The following is a 27491-nucleotide window of genomic DNA, read 5'->3' as shown; positions in this document are numbered from 1 at the left end:
CCTGCCTCAGTGTGTGATAAACCTGTAAACCATTGTGGTGATCTTCCTTTGTAGTGTGGATACCTCTCTGGCCTTAGTCTATGATAAACCAGCAAGCCATTGCACTAGCCTCCTTTTTTAGCGTGGACACCTCTCTGGCCTCAGGCCCTAATAAACCAGCAAGCCATTGTGGCAATTTCCATTTTTAGTGTGAACACCTCTCTGGCCTCAGGCCCTAATAAACCAGCAAGCCATCGTGGCAATCTCCTTTTTTAATGTGAACACCTCTCTGACTTCAGGCCCTAATAAACCAGCAAGCCATCGTGGCAATCTCCTTTTTTAGTGTGGACACCTCTCTGGCCTCAGGCCCTAATAAACCAGTAAGCCATCGTGTCAATCTTCTTTTTTAGTGTGAACACCTCTCTGGCCTAAGGCCCTGATAAACCAGGAAGTCATTGTGGTGACCTCCTTTTTTAGTGTAGACACCTCTCTGGCCTTGGTCTCTGATACACCAGAAGGTCATTGTGGTGACTCCTTTTTTAGTGTGGACACCTCTCTGGCCTCAGTTACTGCTAAACCAGCAAGCCATTGCAATGGCCTCCTTTTATCAAAATGTTTAAAGGTTTTTAAATCTCTAGGTGTTGGTTGTTTTGAAAACAAAAAAAATATTATGATGTTGAAAAATTTATTTTAGGCATTTTTGATATGGGTTCTTCTGTCTGTTTTGGCCATACACACACTCCTACTCATTACTTCCCTGGCCATATACACAGTCCCTCTTATTACTTCCCTGGCCACATACATGGTCCTACTCATTACTCACCTGACCATACACACAGTCCTACTCATTACTCACCTGGCCATATACACAACCCTACTCATTACTTACATGGCCATGTACACAGTCCTACTCATTCCTTACCTGTCCATACACACAGTCCTACTCATTACTCACCTGATTATATACACAGTCCTACTCATTACTCACCTGGCCATATACACAGTCCTACTCATTACTCACCTGGCCATACACATAGCCCTACTCATTACTTACATGGCCATATACACAGTCCTACTCATTCCTTACCTGTCCATACACACAGTCCTACTCATTACTCACCTGATTATACACACAGTCCTACTCATTACTCACCTGATTATACACACAGTCCTACTCATTCCTTACCTGTCCATACACACAGTCCTACTCATTACCTACCTGGCCATATACACAGTCCTACTCATTACTTACATGGCCATGTACATAGTCCTACTCATTCCTTACCTGGCCATACACACAGTCCTACAAATTACTCACCTGGCCATACACACAGTCCTTCAAATTACTCACCTTGCCATACATACAGCCCTACTCATTACTTACATGGCCATGTACACAGTCCTACTCAGTCCTTACCTGGCCACACACAGTCCTACTCATTACCTACCTTGCCATATACACAGTCCTACTAATTGCTTACATGGCCATATACATAGTCCTACTCATTCCTTACCTGGCCATGCACACATTCCTACTCATTACCTACCTGGCCAAACACACAGTCCTACTCATTACTCACCTGGCCATACATACAGCCCTACTCATTACTTACATGGCCACACACACAGTCCTACTCATTACCTACCTGGCCATACACACAGTCCTACTCATTATCTACCTGGCCATATGCACAGTACTATTCGTTACTTACCTGGCCATAAATGCAATTCTATTCATTTTTCAACCACTCCGGTGGCCTAGTGGTTAGAGCGTCTGCCTCGGATGTGGGAGGCCGTGGGTTCGATCCCCAGCCAAGTCGTACCAAAGACTTTAAAAAATTGGTACTAACAGCTGCCTCGCTTGGAACTCAGCATTAAGAGGTTAGTGTTAGGACTGGTTGGCCTGGTGTCAGGATAATGTGACTGGGTGGGACATCATGCGTCATGTCTGTGGCATGATGCCTCAGTGCTAGACATCACTATAAACTGCTACATTGCAGACATCTTAGCGATATGACTGAAAAATTATTAAAGCTATGTTAAAAATCCAAATCACGTCACATCTACTCATTTTTCCCAATACGAGGAGAAATACAGCTGGCAGAACACATTATCTATTAGAATACAAACATATAGGCTCAGCAAACCCTCTTGCTGACAAGTGTTATCATGTAGGTTTTCATAATGGTCAGCTAGATTGCAATACATTCTCATTACTCTTGAAATATTTGATTTTACAATATATGACAATAAAATTTCAGCTTGTCATGTTCACCCTAATACCCACATTTTACAAGGAATATAAGTACATACATCAGCTTTCTATTCAGGACTGAGGTATATAACCATTAACTTGCAATAGTGACCATGTACTCTTATTTACACATGCTGCAATAGCTGGCCAGGGTAGACTTGAAATTGTAGAGTGGTGACCACTTTACAGCTGTATTATCAAGGCCTCCTTAAAATAAATTTTGCTTGTGGTCAATGAACATTTCATTTATCAAGGGCTTAAAGTCTGAAAGAACCACATGGTCACAGAGAACAGTGTACATTTGTCTTGGTCAAGATTCTAGGATTTAAAATACATTATTTCATGTAGTAGGAATGAAATCATTGCATGAAAATTAAATGGCCAGAATTTTAGCTGTGTTATGCAATAAATTAACTTCAACATATGGTTATATTTTAGGATATACAAGGACTTCAGAAGATACGAAGACAGAATCTCGATAGGCAGAAGCGATTCATAGGTGGACTGGTCATATACTCTATAGGACTCTACGTCATCGCTGCATTAGTCTTCTTCTTCTTATTCTTCCCTCAGAGATGGAAGGACAGACTTATTTATTCATCACCATTGCTCGTGTTCCCCTTTTTGTAAGTGTAGTGTTTATTTTTCACCAATGCTGATGTTCCCTCATTTGTAAGTTTTGTGGGTTTTTTTAATATTTGTCATGGTGTTTCCTCTCATGCAAGTTTAGTATTTATCATAAGAACTGTGAAGTTTAATTAATATGTGTTTGAGTTTCTTCAGTAAGCAAGAAATTGTTACGGATATTTGCAAACCCTGTTTGTTTCTATATGACCACCCTTTTTGGTCTGTAAGTTTTTCCATTTCTAGAATGAACACTGCTCTTGATAGAAATTTGTAATTTGTAAACTCACATAGAGAGTATTATATGTTAAATTCAGACGATATATATATATATATATATATACACACACACACACACGTTTGTCTTTGTTTTAGGGTCTGGATAACAAAGAAAGTTCTACATTGGTACTACATAAAAAGAATAATGGGAACTGGTAAGTTAGATTTCTTACAATTCCAGACATTTTGGATATTATGTATGCATATACACGTAAGTTATCACTCACAATTTAGTACACCCTAAATATTATAAAGATTTGTTAAATTCCATATATATAACTTATAAGACAAGAGGTTATGAATTAGCATGTTCTTAGCAAGTTTTAAGCCCTGTTTTACAAAATATCCATGACACTGAGAGTGGTAACCTACAAAATGGACTAGCCTATCACAGTATTCAGCTGGTCATGTGTTTGTAGGTTACTGCATTTCTGTGGGAAAATATGTGTTAGTTTTTTGGATCAAAATACCGCATGACCTTGGGAGTGCAGTATATCCATCAAACAAAATGAGTTCATATTTTCCAATATAAATGCGGTAACCTTTTTATTTTATGCTCATTTTCTTATTCTACCTTAGGCTTAATTGTATTAACAAAAATACACTACTTTTTTTTTTAAAGTAACTGAATGCATGCTGTATTTTAAACTAAATACACTAGCACCGATTCATTGTATGCTTCAGTTAATTGGGTAGCTTTTCATTAAGGTCAGTTTCTCTGATATTATCAATCACTAAGTCCTGTTAATTAGTGTGTATTAATGAGTACAACATAATCTTACCAAATGTAGGTCACTCTGACCCACATTTTACTCTTAAGTGTCTGATTTTTGTCAGATGTTTCACAGATAAGCTTGCAACTTTATGAAGGCATCATAGCATGTACAATTCATCTATACAGAAATGAAGTCTTTGACCTACATTTCATGCGTCATTGGCTTAAGTTCAGTTTTGTGTTTAGGTTAGTTTCTCAGGAATTATTGGCTTGAGTTGTGTATCTTGTTTTATAGAGGCATAATGTCGAGTACAATATTATCTTACCAAAATTAGGTAACTGTCACCTGTATTTTGTGTTTCAGTAAATTTGGCTAGGTATGTAGGTATGTTATACAAAGGGGTGATAATCATGTGTGAACTCACTGTGGTAACTTCATTGTCACAGTGCAGTTACTTTTTTTCCAGATTCTGCATTAGAGGAGTTGAAAGAAAGAAAGAAAAGTATAGTAAGTACTATGACGCAAGTTTTTCACACAAATTTAGAAAATAAATTGTTTCTCTACCACTTGACCCTATATTTTTCAAAAATAAAAATGTTTTAGTGTTACATACCCTGACACATGCAAATCTAAATGTTTTAGTGTTACATACCCTGACACATGCAAATCTAAATGTTTTAGTGTTACATACCCTGACACGTGCAAATCTAAATGTTTTAGTGTTACATACCCTGACACATGCAAATCTAAATGTTTTAGTGTTACATACCCTGACACATGCAAATAAAAATGTTTTAGTGTTACATACCCTGACACATGCAAATAAAAATGTTTTAGTGTTACATACCCTGACACATGCAAATAAAAATGTTTTAGTGTTACATACCCTGACACATGCAAATCTAAATGTTTTAGTGTTACATACCCTGACACATGCAAATCTAAATGTTTTAGTGTTACATACCCTGACACATGCAAATCTAAATGTTTTAGTGTTACATACCCTGACACATGCAAATCTAAATGTTTTAGTGTTACATACCCTGACACATGCAGATCTAAATGTTTTAGTGTTACACACCCTGACACATGCAGATCTAAATGTTTTAGTGTTACATACCCTGACACATGCAGATCTAAATGTTTTAGTGTAACATACCCTGACACATGCAAATCTAAATGTTTTAGTGTTACATACCCTGACACATGCAAATCTAAATGTTTTAGTGTTACATACCCTGACACGTGCAAATCTAAATGTTTTAGTGTTACATACCCTGACACATGCAGATCTAAATGTTTTAGTGTTACACACCCTGACACATGCAGATCTAAATGTTTTAGTGTTACACACCCTGACACATGCAGATCTAAATGTTTTAGTGTTACACACCCTGACACATGCAGATCTAAATGTTTTAGTGTTACACACCCTGACACGTGCAGATCTAAATGTTTTCGTGTTACACACCCTGACACATGCAAATCTAAATGTTTTAGTGTTACACACCCTGACACATGCAAATCTAAATGTTTTAGTGTTACATACCCTGACACATGCAAATCTAAATGTTTTAGTGTTACATACCCTGACACATGCAAATCTACCAGTAACACAGTAATGGAATGCAGAATTAACACAAATGGAATATACAGAGAATGTCAGTGAAATGCAGAAATAACACCAGTAAAATGATGAATGCATTTTGAAGAAAGTAGAAATTGCCAGCACAAACACAGAGTAATTAATGATAAATAAAAAATGGAATGAAACACAAAATGCATTTTGAAGAATGGATTTAAAAATCATTTGTTTTCAGCTGCCATTAAATTTCCAGTCAGAAGTCCTTTGCATGATAATCCATGATCCGATTCCTTATATCGACAGAAAACTTTTTTACCATTTTCAAGGGATGTCATAGTTCTTGTCATGGCAGAATTATTATACATGCCTTTAATCTAGACTGACTTAATCTATGCCAGGTGAAAGTGATAGCTGGTATTTTAAGCGAGTGACATGCATGAAGTACATAGCCATAAAATGCATTGTTCTATCCAGAATTCATAAAACACTTACAACATTCAGCAATATTAAATGATTGAGATGACAAAAACAACAACAGCAACAACATAAGACATAATGAAAATAATAATAATTAATGATAACTATAATGGACAGAGCCACAACATGTTGTCATGCCAAAATGCTAATTTTTACTCCTAAACCCACTGAAATGGCCATGTTTCAAAAACACAATTTTCAGTAATCTTAAAATAATATATATATAAAAATTCCACCTTAGTATATGCCCATAACATGTATGTATAAACAGTAAAACAGACCTGCTTAAAGCTCATGTAAAAACTATCCTTTGGGCAGTTGATACAACCAATTGTTTTAGAGGTAGTTAAAAGGCAAGGTGGTCAGATATAAACAACCGCCATGTTACTTAGTTGGCTGTCACAAGTGATGTGTTAATTCCTTTGAAGGATGCTTTGGAAGATCCCATAAGATAAATGTGCATGGGTTGTGATTATGCAGGTGTTTGCTCATATATTGTGTGTGTCTGACGGTGATATTTGATAATGCTGTTTTTGTGTGTAAGTGCATTAAATGCTTGAAAGAAGTTATTTTCAGATTTGAATTTCCAGTCATTTTCTATAGGCTCTTATGAAAAGATAATTTATTCTCAGTTGGATGACGTCAATTTTTTTTTATCACTACTTCTCCTGAATAGGACATGGGTAGTCATATTGACATGTGGTTTACACCAAAAGACTTCAAATGATGTCTGCTTGGTCCTAAATGAAAATGTTGCCAATCTGACATTGGTATGTGCACCAGAGGAGCTAATTTAAAAATTTTGTTATTACTGAAGAATATCGGGGATGGTTTCAACACTCAGTAGTTACAAGAAATGAATGGTTTCATTATGAATCATTTTGCTCAGTAGAGTATCAGTCCCATCAAGGGACTCTTGTTTCAGTCTAGTAAATTGCTTTTTGTCAGCAGTTGTGACACAGTTTCAGTCTTGTATGACCTAAACTTACCCAGGTGATTGACATGGATGAAGCACATCGGGATAAAATGCATTGTTATATACATAATTCATCAATTCATTTACAAATGCAATTTATTGAATTATTGGGATAAACTTGCATTAAAATTATTTAACCCTTAAAGTGCTATATTGTTTTGTAGTACAAGATCTCTCAGTGCTAAATTGTTTGAGGAAAAAAAAAGAAGAAAACTGCACAGTTTTTAAATTGCATGTATTTCAATAAATATGCACAATAGATACACAAACCCTATATGAAAAATGATGGTGAATGTCTAAACTTTAAGATTAGCATCAAGGCATATGTGTATGTTTAACGTATTTGCATGTACAGGTGCAAATACAGGTAAAATGACAAGTTACCATTGTATTTCATCTGTATTTTTGTTTGTTTTGTTTTATTAATGGAAAAGTTAAAATATATCTTAGAAATATTATATTACTTAGTAGTTCATCCAAGTACATATTATGTCTGTTCCAATGTTATATCTAAATTGTGAAAATCACAGGTAGAGAAAAGGTAAGTTTTACAAACATCCACTCCATGAATGTCAGAGGTTAAGTTTAGACACACACACCCCAGAGTCAATAATAAATGTCTTACATGTGAAAGATGTTTGCTTTCTTCTGAGTCCCAAGACATGGGAAGAAACAGATGACCAGATTCCATTTACTTTTTCAGTTGCATCGCATCATACTACTACTGTCTTCAAAACACATTAACCCCTGGAGGTTTTTGTCGTTTTTGCCTGAAATTACAGTAGGAAACAAATTTTGAAAGCTATTTCTGAATACATCCTAATACATCAACTGCCAGGTGATTTTCCAATAACCTAATGCCTAGTTGTGTTCAAAACATTGTATTTCATTGGTTATTTGGCTCGCGGATGAGCAGAAGGGTAAAAGTTGGAGTTCTTTTTTCTTTTTTTAACGGACCCATTATTTTGATATTGAGACCACTCTTTATTTCAAATGCCCATCTTATCCTACTTTTTGCAAAGGTTCATCTGTTTGTTTGCAGTTCATACCAGTCTGCCTTAGATCTGGGACCAAAAAGTCAAAAATCCAGACACAAATCGGATTCTAACCATGGGCAAAAGTTGGGTGGAAAAAAATTGGGTCCAAAAATGAGGTTTTTCCCTCCGTATTTTGTAGTGCAACTAGAACATCCAGATTATCTGGTATCATTGTAGAGCTACATCTGTCTACCTTTCTGTAGTACCACCCTCTTTAGTGTATCTTACATGACCTTGACACTACAGAGCTTGGCAGTAAGCTACTACCTCCTGCCACGTTAACTCATCGCCAGTAGTTAATGTGTTAAACACACTTAAAATAATTTAAATAATAATTTAAATAATTTATCCACTGCAGGTTTTGGATCAAATCCTAAATTCTGGACCTTCCTTCATCACCCTCATCAATTTCGTTAGTTTCTTGTTTTATACATCCATGAACCTTTGTCTTGATGTGATTAAATTAAACTTTGCAAGTTCAGTTTTCCTTGGGTTTCCATTGCATTATTTCTTCCACAGTTGTGACACCATGTACACAAACCTAATAATGTTCCATTGTTTTCTTGCTTTTAGGCCCATGGGAAGGTCCTGTTGGATGATTCATTCCATGAATCTCTTGGGTGTTATGTTTTCTTTATCAATTGGAGATTACATTTACTAATTTCTGTCTGTCAGCTAATCTCATGAGAATTGTGATCATTTACAGCCATCTGCTTGGCACCAAAGAAATTACATAAATTTACTATTGGAGTGGTACACATATGATAACCAAATGAAAATGAAAAGGTATATGTGACTACGAGAAACAAAATGATTTTGATTATCAAAACAAAATGAATCCAAAAATCTTGGAACTGTTTTTTTTATAAATATTTTTAAAAACATTATACAATAAACATGCAAGTGTTCCAAACATCACATAGAGGTCATTGTTATGATTGATTAAAACTATCGAGTAATCCTTATCAAAGAGAAGTGTCAAAGCACACATGAATGTAATAAGTATTTTGATCACAATGATCATTAAGCACCGACAGTTGATTAACTTGTATCTTAATCTCCTTGCTGACCAAGATTTAACTTTTGCTGCTTCACCCAATCCCATTAAAATTACCTGAATTTCATTTGATTGCTTGCACACTACATGATTGATACTTGCTTTTTACATAAGGATCAACTATAGAAAATTTATGGCAACAAAAAAGTTTGTTTACAGTCTCAGGATTGTGCATCCAGAAATGAAAAGTATGCTTTTATACTTATTTTGGAATTCCAGTAAACCCTGCTAAAGCAAAAAGTTATAATTATAATAATAATAATAATAATAATAATAATAATAATAGAGAAAGAGTCAGAAGAGAAGAGGAGGATGCAGACCACTTATGTATTTTATTTTAATTTCACAGACACAACTCTTTCTCTAGTTTTTTATATTGTACATTGAAGAGGGTTTATTGACATGAAATACAGATTACCATGCTCTTAAAAAAGGAAAAATGCAATCTCCTCTTTCTCTAATTTCATAATCACTGCCTTGGAATTTCTTTAAACTCTTATGGCCTTTCAGATGATGGTGGAAATTTAAATATTTCCCTTAAGTTATTTTTTGTAGTCATTTTGAAACTGTATCTTCATTATCTCTTTTTTACTGGGTACTGTTGCAGAACCCCAATTGTACCCCTTTCATCCCAGGATGTAAACAAAGACTGTTGCAATAGAGCATGGAGATATAACACCCAGAAAAGGCTTGCATAATGCTTGGAATGTGTACTGAAGATGTTATTGCAAATTAGTGTGTGTATAGAATCATTATGTACCATTGTGATTTTGTTTAAACTGTTGAAATGAATATACAAACTTAAGCCCATTTTCATACAAGACATATATAACTGTTTACTTAAGTATTTATCTTTCTTTCTCTTTGCTTTTATTTCACTTGCTACCCTTAATTTCTCTAACAATTCTAGATTTCAAGTGGTTACTGTTGGAAAATTTGGGGTGCAAAGTGGGAGCTTTAATTGTTCAACATTATTTAAAGTTGGATAAAGATGAATATGAAATCAGGACATTTTCTTCATGGTTTGAAAAAGATCTGTACAAAATTTAATGCCTATTGCTTCTTAAACATGCATTTTTTGTAACTTTTGAGAGTAACCAAATAATGCAGCTCAGACTTCTCTTTTCTTTAGCCTGAAAATGTGGGTCTTTAGCGTATTATTCCTGTCTTCATTTAAGAGAGTTATTGTGTACTTTGTTGCATTACCCCATAGTCTGAGTCTGTGCTTATTACAGGCATGACCTTGAATCTCCTATGTTTTCTAACATAGATACAGACTAGGATAATTAAGCTTCCATCTCCCACCTCCAAAATAAATAGGTTTAGGTAGTGTCAGTACATGCATACGATTGGAAGTATAAATATATGTGGAAAAAATAGAGTGAGATTGAAGTGTTAAGATATGTTCAGATAGGCTGTGATTGGAAGGGTTTGTATATACAAATGGTCTGTGATTGGAAGGGTTTGTATATACAAAATGGTCTGTGATTGGAAGGGTTTGTATATACAAAATGGTCTGTGATTGGAAGGGTTAGAATGTGTCCAGAATGGAGTGTGATTAGATTGGTTTGTTTATGTGCAAAATAAGATGTGTTTGCTAGGGTTTATGTGTGTATAAGATGGGCTGTAATTGGAAGAGTTTACAATCTGTAGTGGTTGGAAGTGTTTACTATAGGATTAAATGATTATGGTTGGGTATTTATTGATGTGTAAATTTTACCTAATCACACACGAAGTTAACATAATTCCTTATAATTCCAATTTACTTCTTTCTATCATCAGATCAGCAGATTTCGTTGGTAAAACATTCACTTTTATGTAGATCAAGTTTTCTTTCATTAGCCTCTTAATTGCGACAGAATACATATCCTGTTCTTTGCTAGACAAGAATCGTTGATTCTTCATACAGTAATATAGGATAGAGTGTCATAGCGGGTCATGCCATTGATATTTTGTTATGATCATTATTTTAGTATATTAAAAAAACAGTTGATATTTAAATCAGGCTATTCAGTTTTTTTTCTCTAAAATTATGCTTGCGTATGGCACATGTTTTTATAGAATCAGTTGTTGTTACCTTTTAAGCATTTCGATTTTTCCATCGTGTCCATATTTAGTGAGATCCCTTGCTTGACATATGCCCCTGACCTTTAATAACAGCTGCTGGAACATGTCAAATCGAAATGCAGTAATTTCTGAAGATTGGCTTGTAAAGTATGCCATATGCCTTCTTCGGCAAAAGGAGTGGGTGTTGGAGTGCACAAGGGTCTGTGCAATTACATTGTTTTAATTTCTTATGGTTGATTTTAATCTGGAGTTTGTAAGCTATGATCGGAAATCATAGGAGTGGGTGGATGGGACTTCTTTTATTATCAGGGTAAACTTAACATCAAATGACCTGGAAACCGGAAGCCAAAGTAGTCCACAGAATTTATTGATGTGTGAAAAATTCTAGATCATTATCACGTGACCATTTACATCCAATCAAATTGTAGAACACTTGTTAAATCATAAAAATGTTGTAAAATATGCTGTAATTGGAAGGGTTTACATATTTTAAAGTGGGCTTAGATCTGAATGGTTAACATATGCGAAAAATGGCCTAAGGATGGAAGTGTTAGCATGTGTGCAGAATGGACTGATTGGAAGAGTTTACAGATGTAAAGATAGGATAGTGCACCATAAACTTTAAAACATTTCATTATGATCAAAGAGAAAAGCATTTGATCACAAATTAATACAGCTATGTTCTGAAGAATTAGTAAAGTTTGCACTCACCTCAAATTTTATAACTTTTTTTTATCTTGCAGCTTGAAGACGTTATGGAAAATGAAACTTACAAAAAGGCAAAGGAGATTTTGGAGAAGTTTGATCCAGAAAGGTATAAGCAATTAGAGGTATGTCACACATTTCTAAAATAATTTTCCTCATTGGTTTTATGATAATAACAATGTGTAATTAAATGGTCATCTAAATAATAAAAGGCTTAATTGGACCCTTGTCACCATTGGTTGATTGAAAATTGATTAATTAAGATTTATACTAATGTGAAGTCTTTAGGAACCTTTGTGTTCATGACATTTTACTGTAGTTTAATCTTTAAATAAGTTATTTACACTGGAATACATAACAGCTAATTTGGGTTTCTTGTCTACAAGGATTAATTTTTGTCATCCTGCATCATTTTCACTTCCAAAAATTTATAATGTAAAGGACATGAATTTGCAATGTTTGCCACATATCAATTTAATGGGTTACTGTGTTGATAGTACATGGACTATTTATATCAAGATTCTTTTAAAGAAATAATATTTGTTTTGTACACGGATTGCAGCATTTAAAGAACAAAATTTACAAAAGTAGAGAAATCATTTGTAATAAAAGATATATGTATGATTTCCATAGTTGCCAGAGTATGCAGTTGGTATGTTTCCAGTTGTTAGCTTCATCCTTAAATCTTGGACCCATTGACTTTCGTAAAGGTTTAAAGAAATTATAAAATAAAATTTGACCTATTGCAAATTTTTAAAGCAGTTATGAAATAAAATTTGATGCAGTATTTTATGGATTTTATTTTTATCTTCCTTTATATTTTATTTTTTGAAGTTTTACAGAATTTTAAAATTTTTTCCTTATTTTAATCTTTTATTTTCTATACATTTTACAGAATTGAACATTTTTTCCTTAGTTTTTATCTTTTATTTTATATAAATTTTACAGAATTTTAACCTGTTTACCACATCTTTATTTCTTTTGTATTAAAGGTTTACATATGTTTGGAGGGGTCATTTTAAGTTATTTGTGATTCTTAAATGTTACATATTTAGAACATTACCTTTCACCAGCACAATATAGGCAATCTTGCTGTTAAACCCATACATACAATCAACCATCCTAAATATTTTGTTTTGTTGCAATTCTTTATCTGTACATTTTTACAACTTAAAAATGGCAGCATATATGTCCAGTGATGTCCAGTAATGTGCTGATAAATGTTATCCATGCATAAATGCTATCAAATATTTTAGTTGATGTAATGATATCCTTTCATTCCTTACAGAATCCAAAAGTGTCAGCAGAGAAGATTCCTACACCTGGAACAGGTACAGAATACAGTTGAATGATAAATACAAATACGTGACAGCTATGAATCAATCTTCTTAAAAGCATTAGCCATTAGCAACATTTTAGGAGGCAGGCTAATCTAATATTATTAGGATAAAATCACATTAAATGGGTTTACTGCATTTATATTGACTTTAGTGATCAAATGCTACACAAAAGACTAACACAAGTTTTTAACCTAAATGTGAGCTCATTTGTACAATAAGTCGTTACAATTCAAATCACAATGATGCCACATGTTTGCATAGATTTGTCAGATGTTGGTCCAGATTGGTCCTGATGCTTTTACAGATGTTGGCTTAGATTGGTACTGATGGTACCACAGATGTTGGCATAGATTGGTCCTTGTAAATCAGGGAAACTTGTGGACCATCTATATCAGGGTGTCACATACGTTTGCATGGATTGGTGCTGATGGTATGAGAGAAGCTGGCATAGATTGGTCATTGTAGATTGGGGAAACTAGACAGTCTGTATCAGTGTCACATTTGTTGGCATAGATTGGTCGTTTCAGACTGGGGAAACCCAAGAACTATGTATATGATGGTGTCACAGATGTCAGTATAGATTGGTCCTGTCAAAATGTAGAAACTTGAGGACCATCTATATGATGGTGTCGAAGATGGTTACATAAATTGGTCCTTTCAGATTGTGGAAACTCAAGAATCATCATTGGGACCACTGACAATGTACAGGCTACAACGTAATTAAGTCGTAACTAAACAGGAGTTAAATTTATAGAGTTTTTATTGGAATTTTTGGAGGTTGCAGAACTTTTAAGTCAGTTGAGATACATCTGCTGTATGGATCATTTGGGTTCTTGCCTGAAATATATTTGTATAGTCAATCCAAGTGTGTTGACAGTTGGATTGGTCAAGTAGTCATGTTACCATATCCGTAGTTTCTATTTATGTAGAAGTTGTGAAGACCAGTCATTTTCACAATATGTCAACATGGCTGCAGCATGAGATCATGGTCAGTAAGAAGAATAATCATAAAGCTTTTCTTCCCCAGCTTTCCGTTTGATATGTAAAGTTAAAGAAAATGTGAGAAATCTTTGCTTATTGCTTGATAGTTCACACTGGAAACATTGCTTGATAGTTCACACTGGAAACATTGCATGATAGTTCACACTGGAAACATTGCTTGATAATTCACACTGGAAACATTGCTTGATAATTCACACCGGAAACATTGCTTGGTAGTTCATACTGGAAACATTGCTTGATAGTTCACACTGGAGACAATGCGTGATAGTTCACACTGGAAACATTGCTTGATAGTTCACACTGGAAACTTTGGTAGTTCGTACTGAAAACATTGTTTGATAGTTAACATTGGAAACATTGCTTGGTAGTTCACACTGGAAACATTGCTTGATAGTTAACACTGGAAACATTGCTTGATAGTTTGCACTGGAAATATTGCTTGATAGTTCACACTAAAAACATTGCTTGATAGTTCACACTGGAAACATTGCATGATAATTCACACTGGAAACATTGCTTGGTAATTCATGCTGGAAACATTGCTTGGTAGTTCATACTGGAAACATTGCTTGATAGTTCACACTGGAAACAATGCATGATAGTTCACAATGAAAACATTGCATGTTAGATTACACTGTAAATATTGCTTGGTAGTTCATACTGGAAACATTGCTTGATAGTTCACACTGAAAACATTGCTTGATAGTTTACACTGGAAACATTACTTGATAGTTAACACTTGCCTTTGCAGGGAGTTTTATTCTCAGACCCTGCTAATGACATCAGAGATGATTCCAAGAATAACATTTTGTGGTCATGTCCCTAGAATTGTGAATTTCTATTGTGAAACAACTATTTTGTGGAATGGTTAACACATATTTATGGTTTCACTCACAATTTTGATTGCAGCTTATTTTCAGATGCCCCATTAAAGCAGGTTTAAAAAATGATTAAGGTTTTATGTATAGTGTAAACCATTCTATTTTTATATTGTAGAGAAGTTATCTTAAATTGCACCAGTAGTTGAAGTTGCTGGTGGTGTTGTGTTCTTGGCATAAAAACAGATTTTCTAAATATCAAGTTGCTGGTTGTGTTGTGTTCTTGGCATAAAAACAGATTTTCTAAATATCAAGTTGCTGGTTGTGTTGTGTTCTTGGCATAAAAACAGATTTTCTAAATATCAAGTTGCTGGTTGTGTTGTGTTCTTGGCATAAAAACAGATTTTCTAAATATCAAGTTGCTGCAAGTGTTGTGTTCTTGGCATAAAAACAGATTTTCTAAATATCAAGTTGCTGGTGGTGTTGTGTTCTTGGCATAAAAACAGATTTTCTAAATACCAAGTTGCTGGTAGTGTTGTGTTCTTGGCATAAAAACAGATTTTCTAAATACCAAGTTGCTGGTGGTGTTGTGTTCATGGCATAAAAACAGATTTTCTAAATATCAAGTTGCTGGTGGTGTTGTGTTCTTGGCATGAAAACAGATTTTCTAAATATCAAGTTTCTGGTGGTGTTGTGTTCTTGGCATGAAAACAGATTTTCTAAATATCAAGTTTCTGGTGGTGTTGTGTTCTTGGCATAAAAACAGATTTTCTAAATACCAAGTTGCTGGTGGTGTTGTGTTCTTGGCATAAAAACAGATTTTCTAAATACCAAGTTGCTGGTGGTGTTGTGTTCTTGGCATAAAAACAGAGTCTAAATACCAAGTTTCTGGTGGTGTTGTGTTCTTGGCATAAAAACAGATTTTCTAAATACCAAGTTGCTGGTGGTGTTGTGTTCTTGGCATAAAAACAGATTTTCTAAATATCAAGTTGCTAATATGAAACGAATTTGCCTGTTTATTCATATGACGTAATATAAATTTAGGATGCATTATGATAATTTGGTTTGTTATTTACAGATGTTATTGGGATAAAGTTGGCCAGTGAGCATCTGACACCATTAGGCTTGCATCAAATTTCACTTTGTATCTGTTTTAAGGGATGCAAATCTTGGCAGCATATTTACCAGTTAGACACAATGTCATCAAACTAGAATACCGAACACTATTAAAAACTATTTTCTCTTTACAGTGAAAAAAGTATGAAATAGAATGTAAAAAAAAAGAATTTGTTCATTTGAAGTAAAGTATTTGAAAGAGTCCTTTTGTGTTTTATGCTGGCCACATGACTCCAATCATATCTTGGCAAACAAATCTTGGGATCTGTGAATGAATTTACATAATTCAAAGGCCAAAATGTGTATTACAATCATTAGCAGTATGTATTGTTAGCTATTAGGAAAGCTTGTTTCTTATAATTAAGGAAGGAATACATATCAGTTGCTATAGAAATGGTAGAACTGTCTGCCCACAAGTCAGCTTTTGTCAGTACCAATACAGTGGAACCCCACTATAACGCAATAATTTTGGTCCATTGAATTGGATCACGTTAATATGGGGGTTGCGTTAATGCGGGGTTTTACAGTATTTTGCTTTTTTCAGAGAACAACATTGGCACATATCCGTGTATTCATGTCTAATGTATATGATGAATAGGGTATCAACACCATTTACTATCGTGGCATTCAGTTTATCTATAATGCATGTAATTCCAGATTTACAATATTTAATAATTTTTTCCCAGATTATTGAGTCTGAATTCAACATCTAATATACAGCGTGAACAGAGTATCAATACCGTTTACTTGCCGTCTGATATCGTACCATCAGGGCTTGAAATTAATCCATAATATATGCAATTCCATTGCAAAAATTGCATACATATTTAAACTATTCAATAATTTTGTCACACATGATTATGTGTCTGAATTCAATAGGAAAAATTAACAGCAAAATTAGGTTAAGAAAGATGAAGCACATGTACAGTTCATTATGTTCCAGGGTCTATGAATGGTGTCTGTACAAATTTCATACTGCTAAAATTTTCTCATATGTGTTTCCGTGTACATTTATCCATTGCAAATTTCCAATAATTAACGCTTGTATGCCTATTCGTTTGAACGACTACAGCAAGAATAATTACCAATCAACACATGCTTTCAGCGTGCATATAACTTTTACTTCAGACTTTGTGAATATTGAAAGAAACGTGTGAAAACTAATATACTAATCATTGCGCAAAATGCAGAGAACGACTTGCGTTTGTGAACTTGCTTTTCCATAATGGTAAAATATTTTTATAAAAAATAGGAAATTAATAATGAGTCCATAAGCAAATGCCATACACATGTAAAACCAGAGAACTAAGTGCAGTAGGCCTGCAATGGTCACGGGTCACTTTTTATAAATTTTTTAAGCTGAATGCATGTACAATTTCATACCTTTCAATTCCCAGCTAATAAAGCTGACATTATTTTCTGGTCAACTGATTGCGTCTAAAACACCGCCAAGCCCAGCAAACATGTTGGCGGCTTTCGTTTTTTGATTTTTATTAAATTGTGAGAATCTTTTATCAACCGCCGCATTGTCTGCTGCTTGGTTATGTATGCATTGAAAAAAGAAACATATGTCGGCTTATGTTTGAGCAATGATTGTATACAGAATTAATTGAAGACAATCACAGGGATGACTTAGTGGCTTTACTCATGGATCAGTAACAAGTAACATTTCCGATAATGTTTATTTTGGCTTAACACTTCATGAACCTGGTGAAATTTAAATTTCAGAACCCAAGCCACGATCGTATTATATTTGAATTTATACTCAAACTCTCCCCTAAAATGATAATAAACGTTTTACACACTATTTCTCGTACTTAAAAAAAAGTATTTTTCTGGGTACGAGAAAAAAAAATACATGTACATGTATTTAAAATTTCAGGAACCACACCACAATTGTATTATATATTGTATTATATTCAAATTCAAAATGATAGTAATTTTTTTTGGCACAAAGTGCAGAGAACAAATTGCGTTTGTGAATTTGCTTTTCCATAATGGTAAAATAAGTAAACCCCATACCCATGTAAAACCCGAGAACTAAGTGTAGTAGGCCTGTAATGGTCACGAGTCACTTTTATAAAAAAAATTTTAAAGCTGAACGCATGTGCAATTTCATACCCTTTCAGTTTCCAGCTACTGGACAACTGATTGCGTCTAATAACACTGCCAAGCCCAGCAAGCATGTTGGCGGCTTTTGTTTTTTGATGTTTATTAAATTGTGAGAATCTTTTATCAACCACCGCATTGTCTGCTGCTTGGTTGTGTATGCAGTTAAAGAAGAAACACATGTTGTCTATTGTTTGAGCAATGATTGTATTGAAGACAATCACAAGGACGACTTACTGGCTTTACTCAGGGACCAGTAATAAATAACATTTCCGAAAATGTTTATTTTGGCATAACACTTCAAGAACCTGGTGATATTGTTAAATTTCAGAAGCTACACCACAATCGTATTATATTAAAATTCATATGCGAACTCTTCCCCAAAATGATAATAAACGTTTTGCACACTATTTCTCATACTTTAAAAAAAGAAATATTTTCTTTCCCGGTACGAGAAAAATACACATAAATGTAATTAAAATTGCAGGAACCACACCACGATCATATTAAATTTGAATTCTTACGCGATCTCTCTTTCCCATAATCATAATATACTTTGAACACAATATATATTTTCATGTGCAAATGATAAAAGGAAATTTGGGAGCCACGTCATGACCGTGTTATATCCGAATTCGCATTATAGCAGGGTGCGTTATAGTGGGTTGCACTGTATATTGGAGAATCTGAATACTCACAGTATCTACCCCAGAAGGTGGATGGACAAAATACTTGCCTCAGAGTGAGTCATTTCACTTAAACAGGCTCAAAATGCATGTTCACTTTGTATAGTATTGATTTCACAACTTACTCCTGTTTGGTTCAGTTTGGTGCAATAATAAGCAATGTAAAACATCATTTTTTTTAAAACTTTCCCCTCGGAGAGGAAGGTGGAAATATAGAAAAAGACGTTTTATGTTGTGTTAATTTTGGTGCTATTTTCATGATGATAAATACCAGAAATTAGTTTGCTTTCTATGGAATTCCTGTTGAAAATGTGAACATGATCCATGAGAACCAAGTGAAAAATTGAATTTGTGTTGCCCAGACTGAAGTAAATTGTGATGGAGGGGCTGTATCCTGGTTCATTGCGTAGACATATGAAATGAAGCCATAGGGTATGGAAACACATGCTGATTTTCTACTGTAACCTATTTTTGAGGTATATTTTAAGTTATATAGCAACTGTAATGAAGCAATATAAGAAAAGTGTTTGTTTTTTTAATCTATAGCCTTTCACTGCATTTTAATCACTGACATGAAACTAGGCCAAAATGGAATTTTCAGGTGAATATTTTGAACTCCCTTTTTCCTGATTATGACAATTTTGCCCTATTTTGGATATGGAGAGAGAGAGTTATATTCACCCAAATATTAGAGTCCAGCTTGGACCCAGACTTATTATAATTACATGCACTTAAATATAATGCCAAGCTGACATTCAGTGGTGGTAGTTCAAAATTGGACCCAGACTTGTTATAATTACATGCACTTAAATATAATGCCAAGCTGACATTCAGTGGTGGTAGTTCAAAATTGGACCCAGACTTGTTATAATTACATGCACTTAAATATAATGCCAAGCTGACATTCAATGGTGGTAGTTCAAAATTGGACCCAGACTTGTTATAATTACATGCACTTAAATATAATGCCAAGCTGACATTCAGTGGTGGTAGTTCAAAATTGGACCCAGACTTGTTATAATTACATATACTTAAATATAATGCCAAGCTGACATTCAATGGTGGTAGTTCAAAATTGGACCCAGACTTGTTATAATTACATGCACTTAAATATAATGCCAAGCTGACATTCAATGGTGGTAGTTCAAAATTGGACCCAGACTTGTTATAATTACATGCACTTAAATATAATGCCAAGCTGACATTCAGTGGTGGTAGTTCCAGCTTGGACCCAGACTTGTTATAATTACATGCACTTAAATATAATGCCAAGCTGACATTCAATGGTGGTAGTTCAGAATTGGACCCAGACTTGTTATAATTACATGCACTTAAATATAATGCCAAGCTGACATTCAATGGTTGTAGTTCAAAATTGGACCCAGACTTGTTATAATTACATGCACTTAAATATAATGCCAAGCTGACATTCAATGGTGGTAGTTCAAAATTGGACCCAGACTTGTTATAATTACATGCACTTAAATATAATGCCAAGCTGACATTCAATGGTGGTAGTTCAGAATTGGACCCAGACTTGTTATAATTACATGCACTTAAATATAATGCCAAGCTGACATTCAATGGTTGTAGTTCAAAATTGGACCCAGACTTGTTATAATTACATGCACTTAAATATAATGCCAAGCTGACATTTGGTGGTAGTTCAAAATTGGACCCAGACTTGTTATAATTACATGCACTTAAATATAATGCCAAGTTGACATTCAATGGTTGTAGTTCAAAATTGGACCCAGACTTGTTATAATTACATATACTTAAATATAATGCCAAGCTGACATTCAATGGTGGTAGTTCAAAATTGGACCCAGACTTGTTATAATTACGTGCACTTAAATATAATGCCAAGCTGACATTCAATGGTGGTAGTTCAAAATTGGACCCAGACTTGTTATAATTACATGCACTTAAATATAATGCCAAGCTGACATTCAGTGGTGGTAGTTCCAGCTTGGACCCAGACTTGTTATAATTACATGCACTTAAATATAATGCCAAGCTGACATTCAATGGTGGTAGTTCAGAATTGGACCCAGACTTGTTATAATTACATGCACTTAAATATAATGCCAAGCTGACATTCAATGGTTGTAGTTCAAAATTGGACCCAGACTTGTTATAATTACATGCACTTAAATATAATGCCAAGCTGACATTCAATGGTGGTAGTTCAAAATTGGACCCAGACTTGTTATAATTACATGCACTTAAATATAATGCCAAGCTGACATTCAATGGTGGTAGTTCAGAATTGGACCCAGACTTGTTATAATTACATGCACTTAAATATAATGCCAAGCTGACATTCAATGGTTGTAGTTCAAAATTGGACCCAGACTTGTTATAATTACATGCACTTAAATATAATGCCAAGCTGACATTTGGTGGTAGTTCAAAATTGGACCCAGACTTGTTATAATTACATGCACTTAAATATAATGCCAAGTTGACATTCAATGGTTGTAGTTCAAAATTGGACCCAGACTTGTTATAATTACATGCACTTAAATATAATGCCAAGCTGACATTCAGTGGTGGTAGTTCCAGCTTGGACCCAGACTTGTTATAATTACATGCACTTAAATATAATGCCAAGCTGACATTCAATGGTGGTAGTTCAAAATTGGACCCAGACTTGTTATAATTACATGCGCTTAAATATAATGCCAAGCTGACATTCAATGGTGGTAGTTCAAAATTGGACCCAGACTTGTTATAATTACATGCACTTAAATATAATGCCAAGCTAACATTCAGTGGTGATAGTTCAAAATTGGACCCAGACTTGTTATAATTACATGCACTTAAATGTAATGCCAAGCTGACATTCAATGGTGGTAGTTCCAGCTTGGACCCAGACTTGTTATAATTACATGCACTTAAATGTAATGCCAAGCTGACATTCAATGGTGGTAGTTTAGAATTGGACCCAGACTTGTTATAATTACATGCACTTAAATATAATGCCAAGCTGACATTCAATGGTGGTAGTTCCAGCTGGACCCAGACTTGTTATAATTACATGCACTTAAATGTAATGCCAAGCTGACATTCAATGGTGGTAGTTCCAGCTGGACCCAGACTTGTTATAATTACATGCACTTAAATATAATGCCAAGCTGACATTCAATGGTGGTAGTTCCAGCTGGACCCAGACTTGTTATAATTACATGCACTTAAATGTAATGCCAAGCTGACATTCAATGGTGGTAGTTCCAGCTGGACCCAGACTTGTTATAATTACATGCACTTAAATATAATACCAAGCTGATATTCAATGGTGGTAGTTCCAGCTGGACCCAGACTTGTTATAATTACATGCACTTAAATGTAATGCCAAGCTGACATTCAATGGTGGTAGTTCCAGCTGGACCCAGACTTGTTATAATTACATGCACTTAAATATAATGCCAAGCTGACATTCAATGGTGGTAGTTCAGAATTGGACCCAGACTTGTTATAATTACATGCACTTAAATATAATGCCAAGCTGACATTCAATGGTGGTAGTTCCAGCTGGACCCAAACTTGTTATAATTACATGTACTTAAATGTAATGCCAAGCTGACATTCAATGGTGGTAGTTCCAGCTGGACCCAGACTTGTTATAATTACATGCACTTAAATGTAATGCCAAGCTGACATTCAATGGTGGTAGTTCCAGCTGGACCCAGACTTGTTATAATTACATGCACTTAAATATAATGCCAAGCTGACATTCAATGGTGGTAGTTCAAAATTGGACCCAGACTTGTTATAATTACATGCACTTAAATGTAATGCCAAGCTGACATTCAATGGTGGTAGTTCCAGCTGGACCCAGACTTGTTATAATTACATGCACTTAAATGTAATGCCAAGCTGACATTCAATGGTGGTAGTTCAGAATGATATGGGACCACCAGCTGGTCCAAATTAATATTGCAGAATCACTCTGTACTTATAAGTCTGCTGACTATTAGGGCAGTTTTCAAAGCAGAATCCCATACACTTGGTGTCCTAGACAATGACTTGATTAAATATATACTATAATCAGATTACATTGAAAGTAGACATTAGGGCACCAACTGGACATATGTGGATCTATATTTTGGGGGTAATTCGGTCCTTTTTATACCAGGATGTATAAGTTTTAAGGGATTTTTATTCACATGTAAAACAACCTTCCCTAAAAGTCTTAAAATGAGTTACATTAAGTTCATATGAATGTCCATAGTAATACTTGTATCTAGTGACACATCCTGGATTTTCACACATGGTCGTATGTCTAATTAGTATGTTACAGAAGAGTCTCAAAATAGAAACATTGTTTGATTTTTTTTTTAAAATGTAGATTTTCTAAACTAAAATGTTTTATATCCTGATAATTATGGGTCATGATTGATTCTTAAAAAATCAATTTTTAATTTTCATCCAGAAAAAAACATGGAAAATACAGGGATTGTCATGGCTTTTAAAAAGCTGTCGCCAAAAAAGTCGCCAACCTCACTAGTCTATTAACGTAACAGGCAATGAAAATTACAAAAGATAGGTTAGTTAATACTCTAATTACAACAAGCATTAACAAAATGTTACAAAGTGTTACATGAAGATCCATCGCGATTTTAGGGCTGCCCACTTGTTGAATGCAGTTTCAAAGTCTAATTTTTCACATCTGTACATGCTGATTCTCATTAAATTCTCGAGAGATGAGATGCAGAGTTTATTTCTGATGTCAGTTTTTATGAGGTTCATCTTACTGAATCCACATTCACAGTCTACAGTGCTGACAGGTGACACCAGTAGTCTCTCAGCAGCCCCCCCCCCTTTATGGCTAACTTCACAAAGCTTGTAGTGAATTGCTTCCTAAATCCCAAGAATGATCACTGAATGCTGTATAAATTTTCTCGACAAGCAAAATAGGATCTCCATTCCCACGAATGAAACTTACATGAGTCAACACCTGGCAATATTGGACCGTATATATAAGCATAAATTCACACCCAATTTAGGTATTCTTTCACTCCTGTATTTTGAGAAATAAATAATTATTATTAATTATGCAAAACTGGTTTTTTGCTATTTTTTGTTGCGGAGTTTAAGTCTCTGCAGCCATAACACGGGATTGATGGCAAAAGGAAAAGATCAATGAGTAAAATGCTGCACTGGCGACAGATATAATTGTGATTGAGATTTTTTCCATTTGCTTTGTATTTATACGCAGTAGTCGGTACTTCAAAGGTTATCAGTTTTCTATGAAGGTTCAACAAAACTTGTATTGGTATATGTAAAAAAAAAAAAATAACAGAAGGATTAGCCATTCAATTAATTGTATCTGTTCTATTCGCGTCTTCAGAAGTCGGTCAGTTGTAGGTATAGTTCGGTAGCATGATTGACTGTAACACAGCATACGGTACTCAGCCCAGATGTCAGCATAAGCAGATTATGATGTAACAATGCACTGTAAAGATGGGGTTGTCAATACGAACAAAGGATCGTTTGTGTAACAGATTGATTCTAATGCATTGCTTAGTCAAGTTTGTGGCTTCCTTTCATTCTCCCTTTTAATTTATCCAGTCCAAATCCATGATTGTATGTACAAATTAAATAACCAAAAAGTCTGTCGCCAAAAAAATCGTCAGATGGGATATTTTTGTCGCCAATAAGGAAAAAAAATCGCAATTTGCAACATTGGCGAAGCCCAGGACGATCCCTGAAAATACCTATAAGTTTTTATTTTAAAAAAGAATAGAATGTCAGCTTGGCATTATATTTAAGTGCATGTAATTATAACAAGTCTGGGTCCAATTTTGAACTACCACCATTGAATGTCAGCTTGGCATTATATTTAAGTGCATGTAATTATAAAAAGTCATGGTCCAATTTTGAACTACCCTGAATATTTGTATCTCATTCCTATAAGTTTCCCTCAGAATCATTAAACCTTGAAGCACAACGTCATGTGTGTAGAAAATCACTTACTGGGATAAGGTTAGTGTAAAAAATATACAGTTGTACTGCACTAATCATGGCACACTCCTACATATGGCTTGTCCAAAAATTTGCTTCCCTTTGAAATAATAGTGTGGTTTGCTTGTATTTTACCTCTAGAAGTAACCATTCCATTGGCCTAGTGGTTAGAGCATCTGCCTCGGATGCCAGAGGTCATGGTTTAAAACCCTGACCAAGTCATACCAAAGACTTATAAAAAATGGTACAAACAGCTGCCTTGCTAGTTTCTCAGCATTAAGATGTTAGTGTTAGGACTGGTCAGACTGGTGTCAGGATAATGTGACTGGGTGGGACATCATGCTACATGTCTGTGGCATGATACCCCAGTGCTAGGAGTCTCCATAAACTGCCACAATGCAGACATCATAGCAATATGACTGAATTTTTCTTAAAGCTACGTTAAAAATCCAAATCACACACGCACACACACACCTCTAGAAGGTAGTTAAAAGCAACTAATCCCTAAGTCTTTTGTCATATTTTTCAGATCTAAGACAAAGGAATGTTCTAAGACAACCTACACCAGGAAGTGTCATCGGGCCTCAAATGACACCAATGATACAAGGGGCCACACCAGTAAGGCCACTTACAACACCACATATTGGTCCACCAGGTTCAACAGGGATGCTGCCCAGAAACATCATGGCTGTCCAGCATAATGGCTATGGTAATAGGCATATAAGGCATAATCTTAACACACACATTTGTCTGTGTGTCCCAGGCATATAAAGCATAATCTTAACACACACATTTGTCTGTGTGTCCCAGGCATATAAGGCATAATCTTAACACACCCGTTTGTCTGTGTGTCCCAGCTGCCAAACAAAGAGGTCACAAGTTTGAAACTCACAGTGGCATCCCAATTTTTTAAAACTTGTTTTGTATTTTTATGCCCTGACTTTCTTTTAAGCTCACTTGTCCCATTTTTTTTTTTTCAGTTTTTCTTTTGAAAATGTATCACTCCATCCGAGGATGGGCAATAGTTAGTATTTATTTATTACGTCAGGACCATAATTTATTTAGGTCTGTTCTATTTAAACATACATGGTTCCCAGTCCTAAGTTTGCCTTGTTTGATAAGCTTGTTACGGATGTGTGTCAAAATAAAATTGCGTATTCAACAAAATACCCACACTATGCACTTAAAGTTGTTATTTATTTAAGTTTGTGGAGTTTAAGGCCAGTTATAACAAGTACACACTGAAGAAGTCATAAAGATTGTCCCTATTATGAGAATGAACATACTAAAAATGTTTGCTCTCTTTCCATCTGTGTTGAAACTCTCCACTGAGGAGGTTAATGTTTTTCTTCATCGAATACATTGCCCAATCATAATACCTTTGGAGAACTACCACTACCTCGCAAATCCAGCCCTCCCAGATACTACTTTTAGCTCAAGGAAGCTAAACGTTGTCTACTGATCTATTGCAGTCAGGCAGAGTGATCTCCCCTTACATATAAGGCTTGGTGGCATTGCGTAAGGATATGTTAGTTATTACTTCTGATTGTGCCAAGAAGCACGTTCTCGTCATGAGAGACCTTGCAAAGCCAAAACTATGTGGAAGATATGTCACTTCAAGTTGGAGGAGTTATTTTCACTTCTAAGGAAAGTATGCTCCATCTATATTTCCAACTTTTTCTCTCTTTCTCTCACAACAAAGTTCTGCCTTTACAAATTGGTCACACTTTGTTGTTGTCACACATTGGGTACTTGCACGTCTGTTCATGCTATACTTAATTTTACATGCATGTCTTTTGTGCTCATATAACACCTAAACATGTACAATTTCCTTACTAACAGGTGCATATTAGCGAGTTTTTGTTTCAAGGCTTTCATAGCGTCCAGGCGCCATTTTAGTGTAAATACTTGTATAGGCGGTCTCTGTGCCTTTTTTTCCATACAAGTATTGTCTTATAATGGATTTTGTTGCATCTGCCAGGTAAATCTTGATGACAGTGCCATTATTCCATTCTTTGTGAAGGTTGTTTTTGTGTAATGTAGATATTGGTACATTCTGTATTTATACCGTTGTAGTCAGACAAATACAGTTCAGCACTATATACATCGTTCATTCAGTTACTTCCATAGCATTGCATGTTTATATAGGTGACCCATGAGTCGTGTTTATCTGTATAACTGTATATATATCATGTTGACTGAACACTTAGTCGTGTGCTCATGTAACCCATGTCTTCATAGTTAGGTTCGGGCTACATTATTTACATGCATGCATGTCTTTATGCTCTGAAGAACCCCATATATATGTATAGTTCCATTCTTTTTGTATATCAAGGTGAGCTCTTTTACCATATTTTTAGCCTTGGAACACCATGCTTCAATGATTCTACCTGTATAGGCTGTCCTTGACCTCCCTACAGGTAAGCATGGTCATTGAAATCATCTGCTAGCAGTTTTGTCCAGGAAACCATTATTTGTATAGCTCTGCACCTACAAACAGGTGGTATTGTCACATGGTATGCAACATAACATGCAGGCACACAGGTTTGTAAACAGGTGGTATTGTCATTATAGTTTACCTTATACGCTTCCTTACCTTATTAGACATTCATTTCTGGGTCACAATTGTAATGAATTAGCTCCACATGGACTTCGCGTTATAGAACAGGTGCAGGGCTACAGCTTTATCCATTG

General features: G+C 35.0%; 1 protein-coding gene across 2 annotated transcripts in view; it reads left to right on the top strand.

Moving 5' to 3' along the window:
- The window catches only part of LOC149791269 (endoplasmic reticulum junction formation protein lunapark-B-like), a 49287-nt gene that overhangs the window by 7606 nt on the left and 14190 nt on the right, over positions 1 to 27491 (top strand). For both annotated transcript variants that reach the window (XM_089969777.1, XM_089969778.1), the window contains 6 exons: positions 2672 to 2859; positions 3233 to 3291; positions 4319 to 4359; positions 11795 to 11881; positions 13045 to 13087; positions 25327 to 25506. In XM_089969777.1, the coding sequence (XP_089825903.1) occupies positions 2672 to 2859; positions 3233 to 3291; positions 4319 to 4359; positions 11795 to 11881; positions 13045 to 13087; positions 25327 to 25506 (598 nt within the window). The remainder of the gene's footprint in view (positions 1 to 2671; positions 2860 to 3232; positions 3292 to 4318; positions 4360 to 11794; positions 11882 to 13044; positions 13088 to 25326; positions 25507 to 27491) is intronic.

This window comes from Sinohyriopsis cumingii, chromosome 9 (genome assembly GCF_028554795.1).
Source record: "Sinohyriopsis cumingii isolate HCF-2022 chromosome 9, ASM2855479v2, whole genome shotgun sequence".
NCBI lineage: Eukaryota > Metazoa > Mollusca > Bivalvia > Unionida > Unionidae > Sinohyriopsis > Sinohyriopsis cumingii.
The sequence above is the reverse complement of the archived record's forward strand: the minus strand, read 5'-3'. Positions and strand labels throughout refer to the sequence as shown.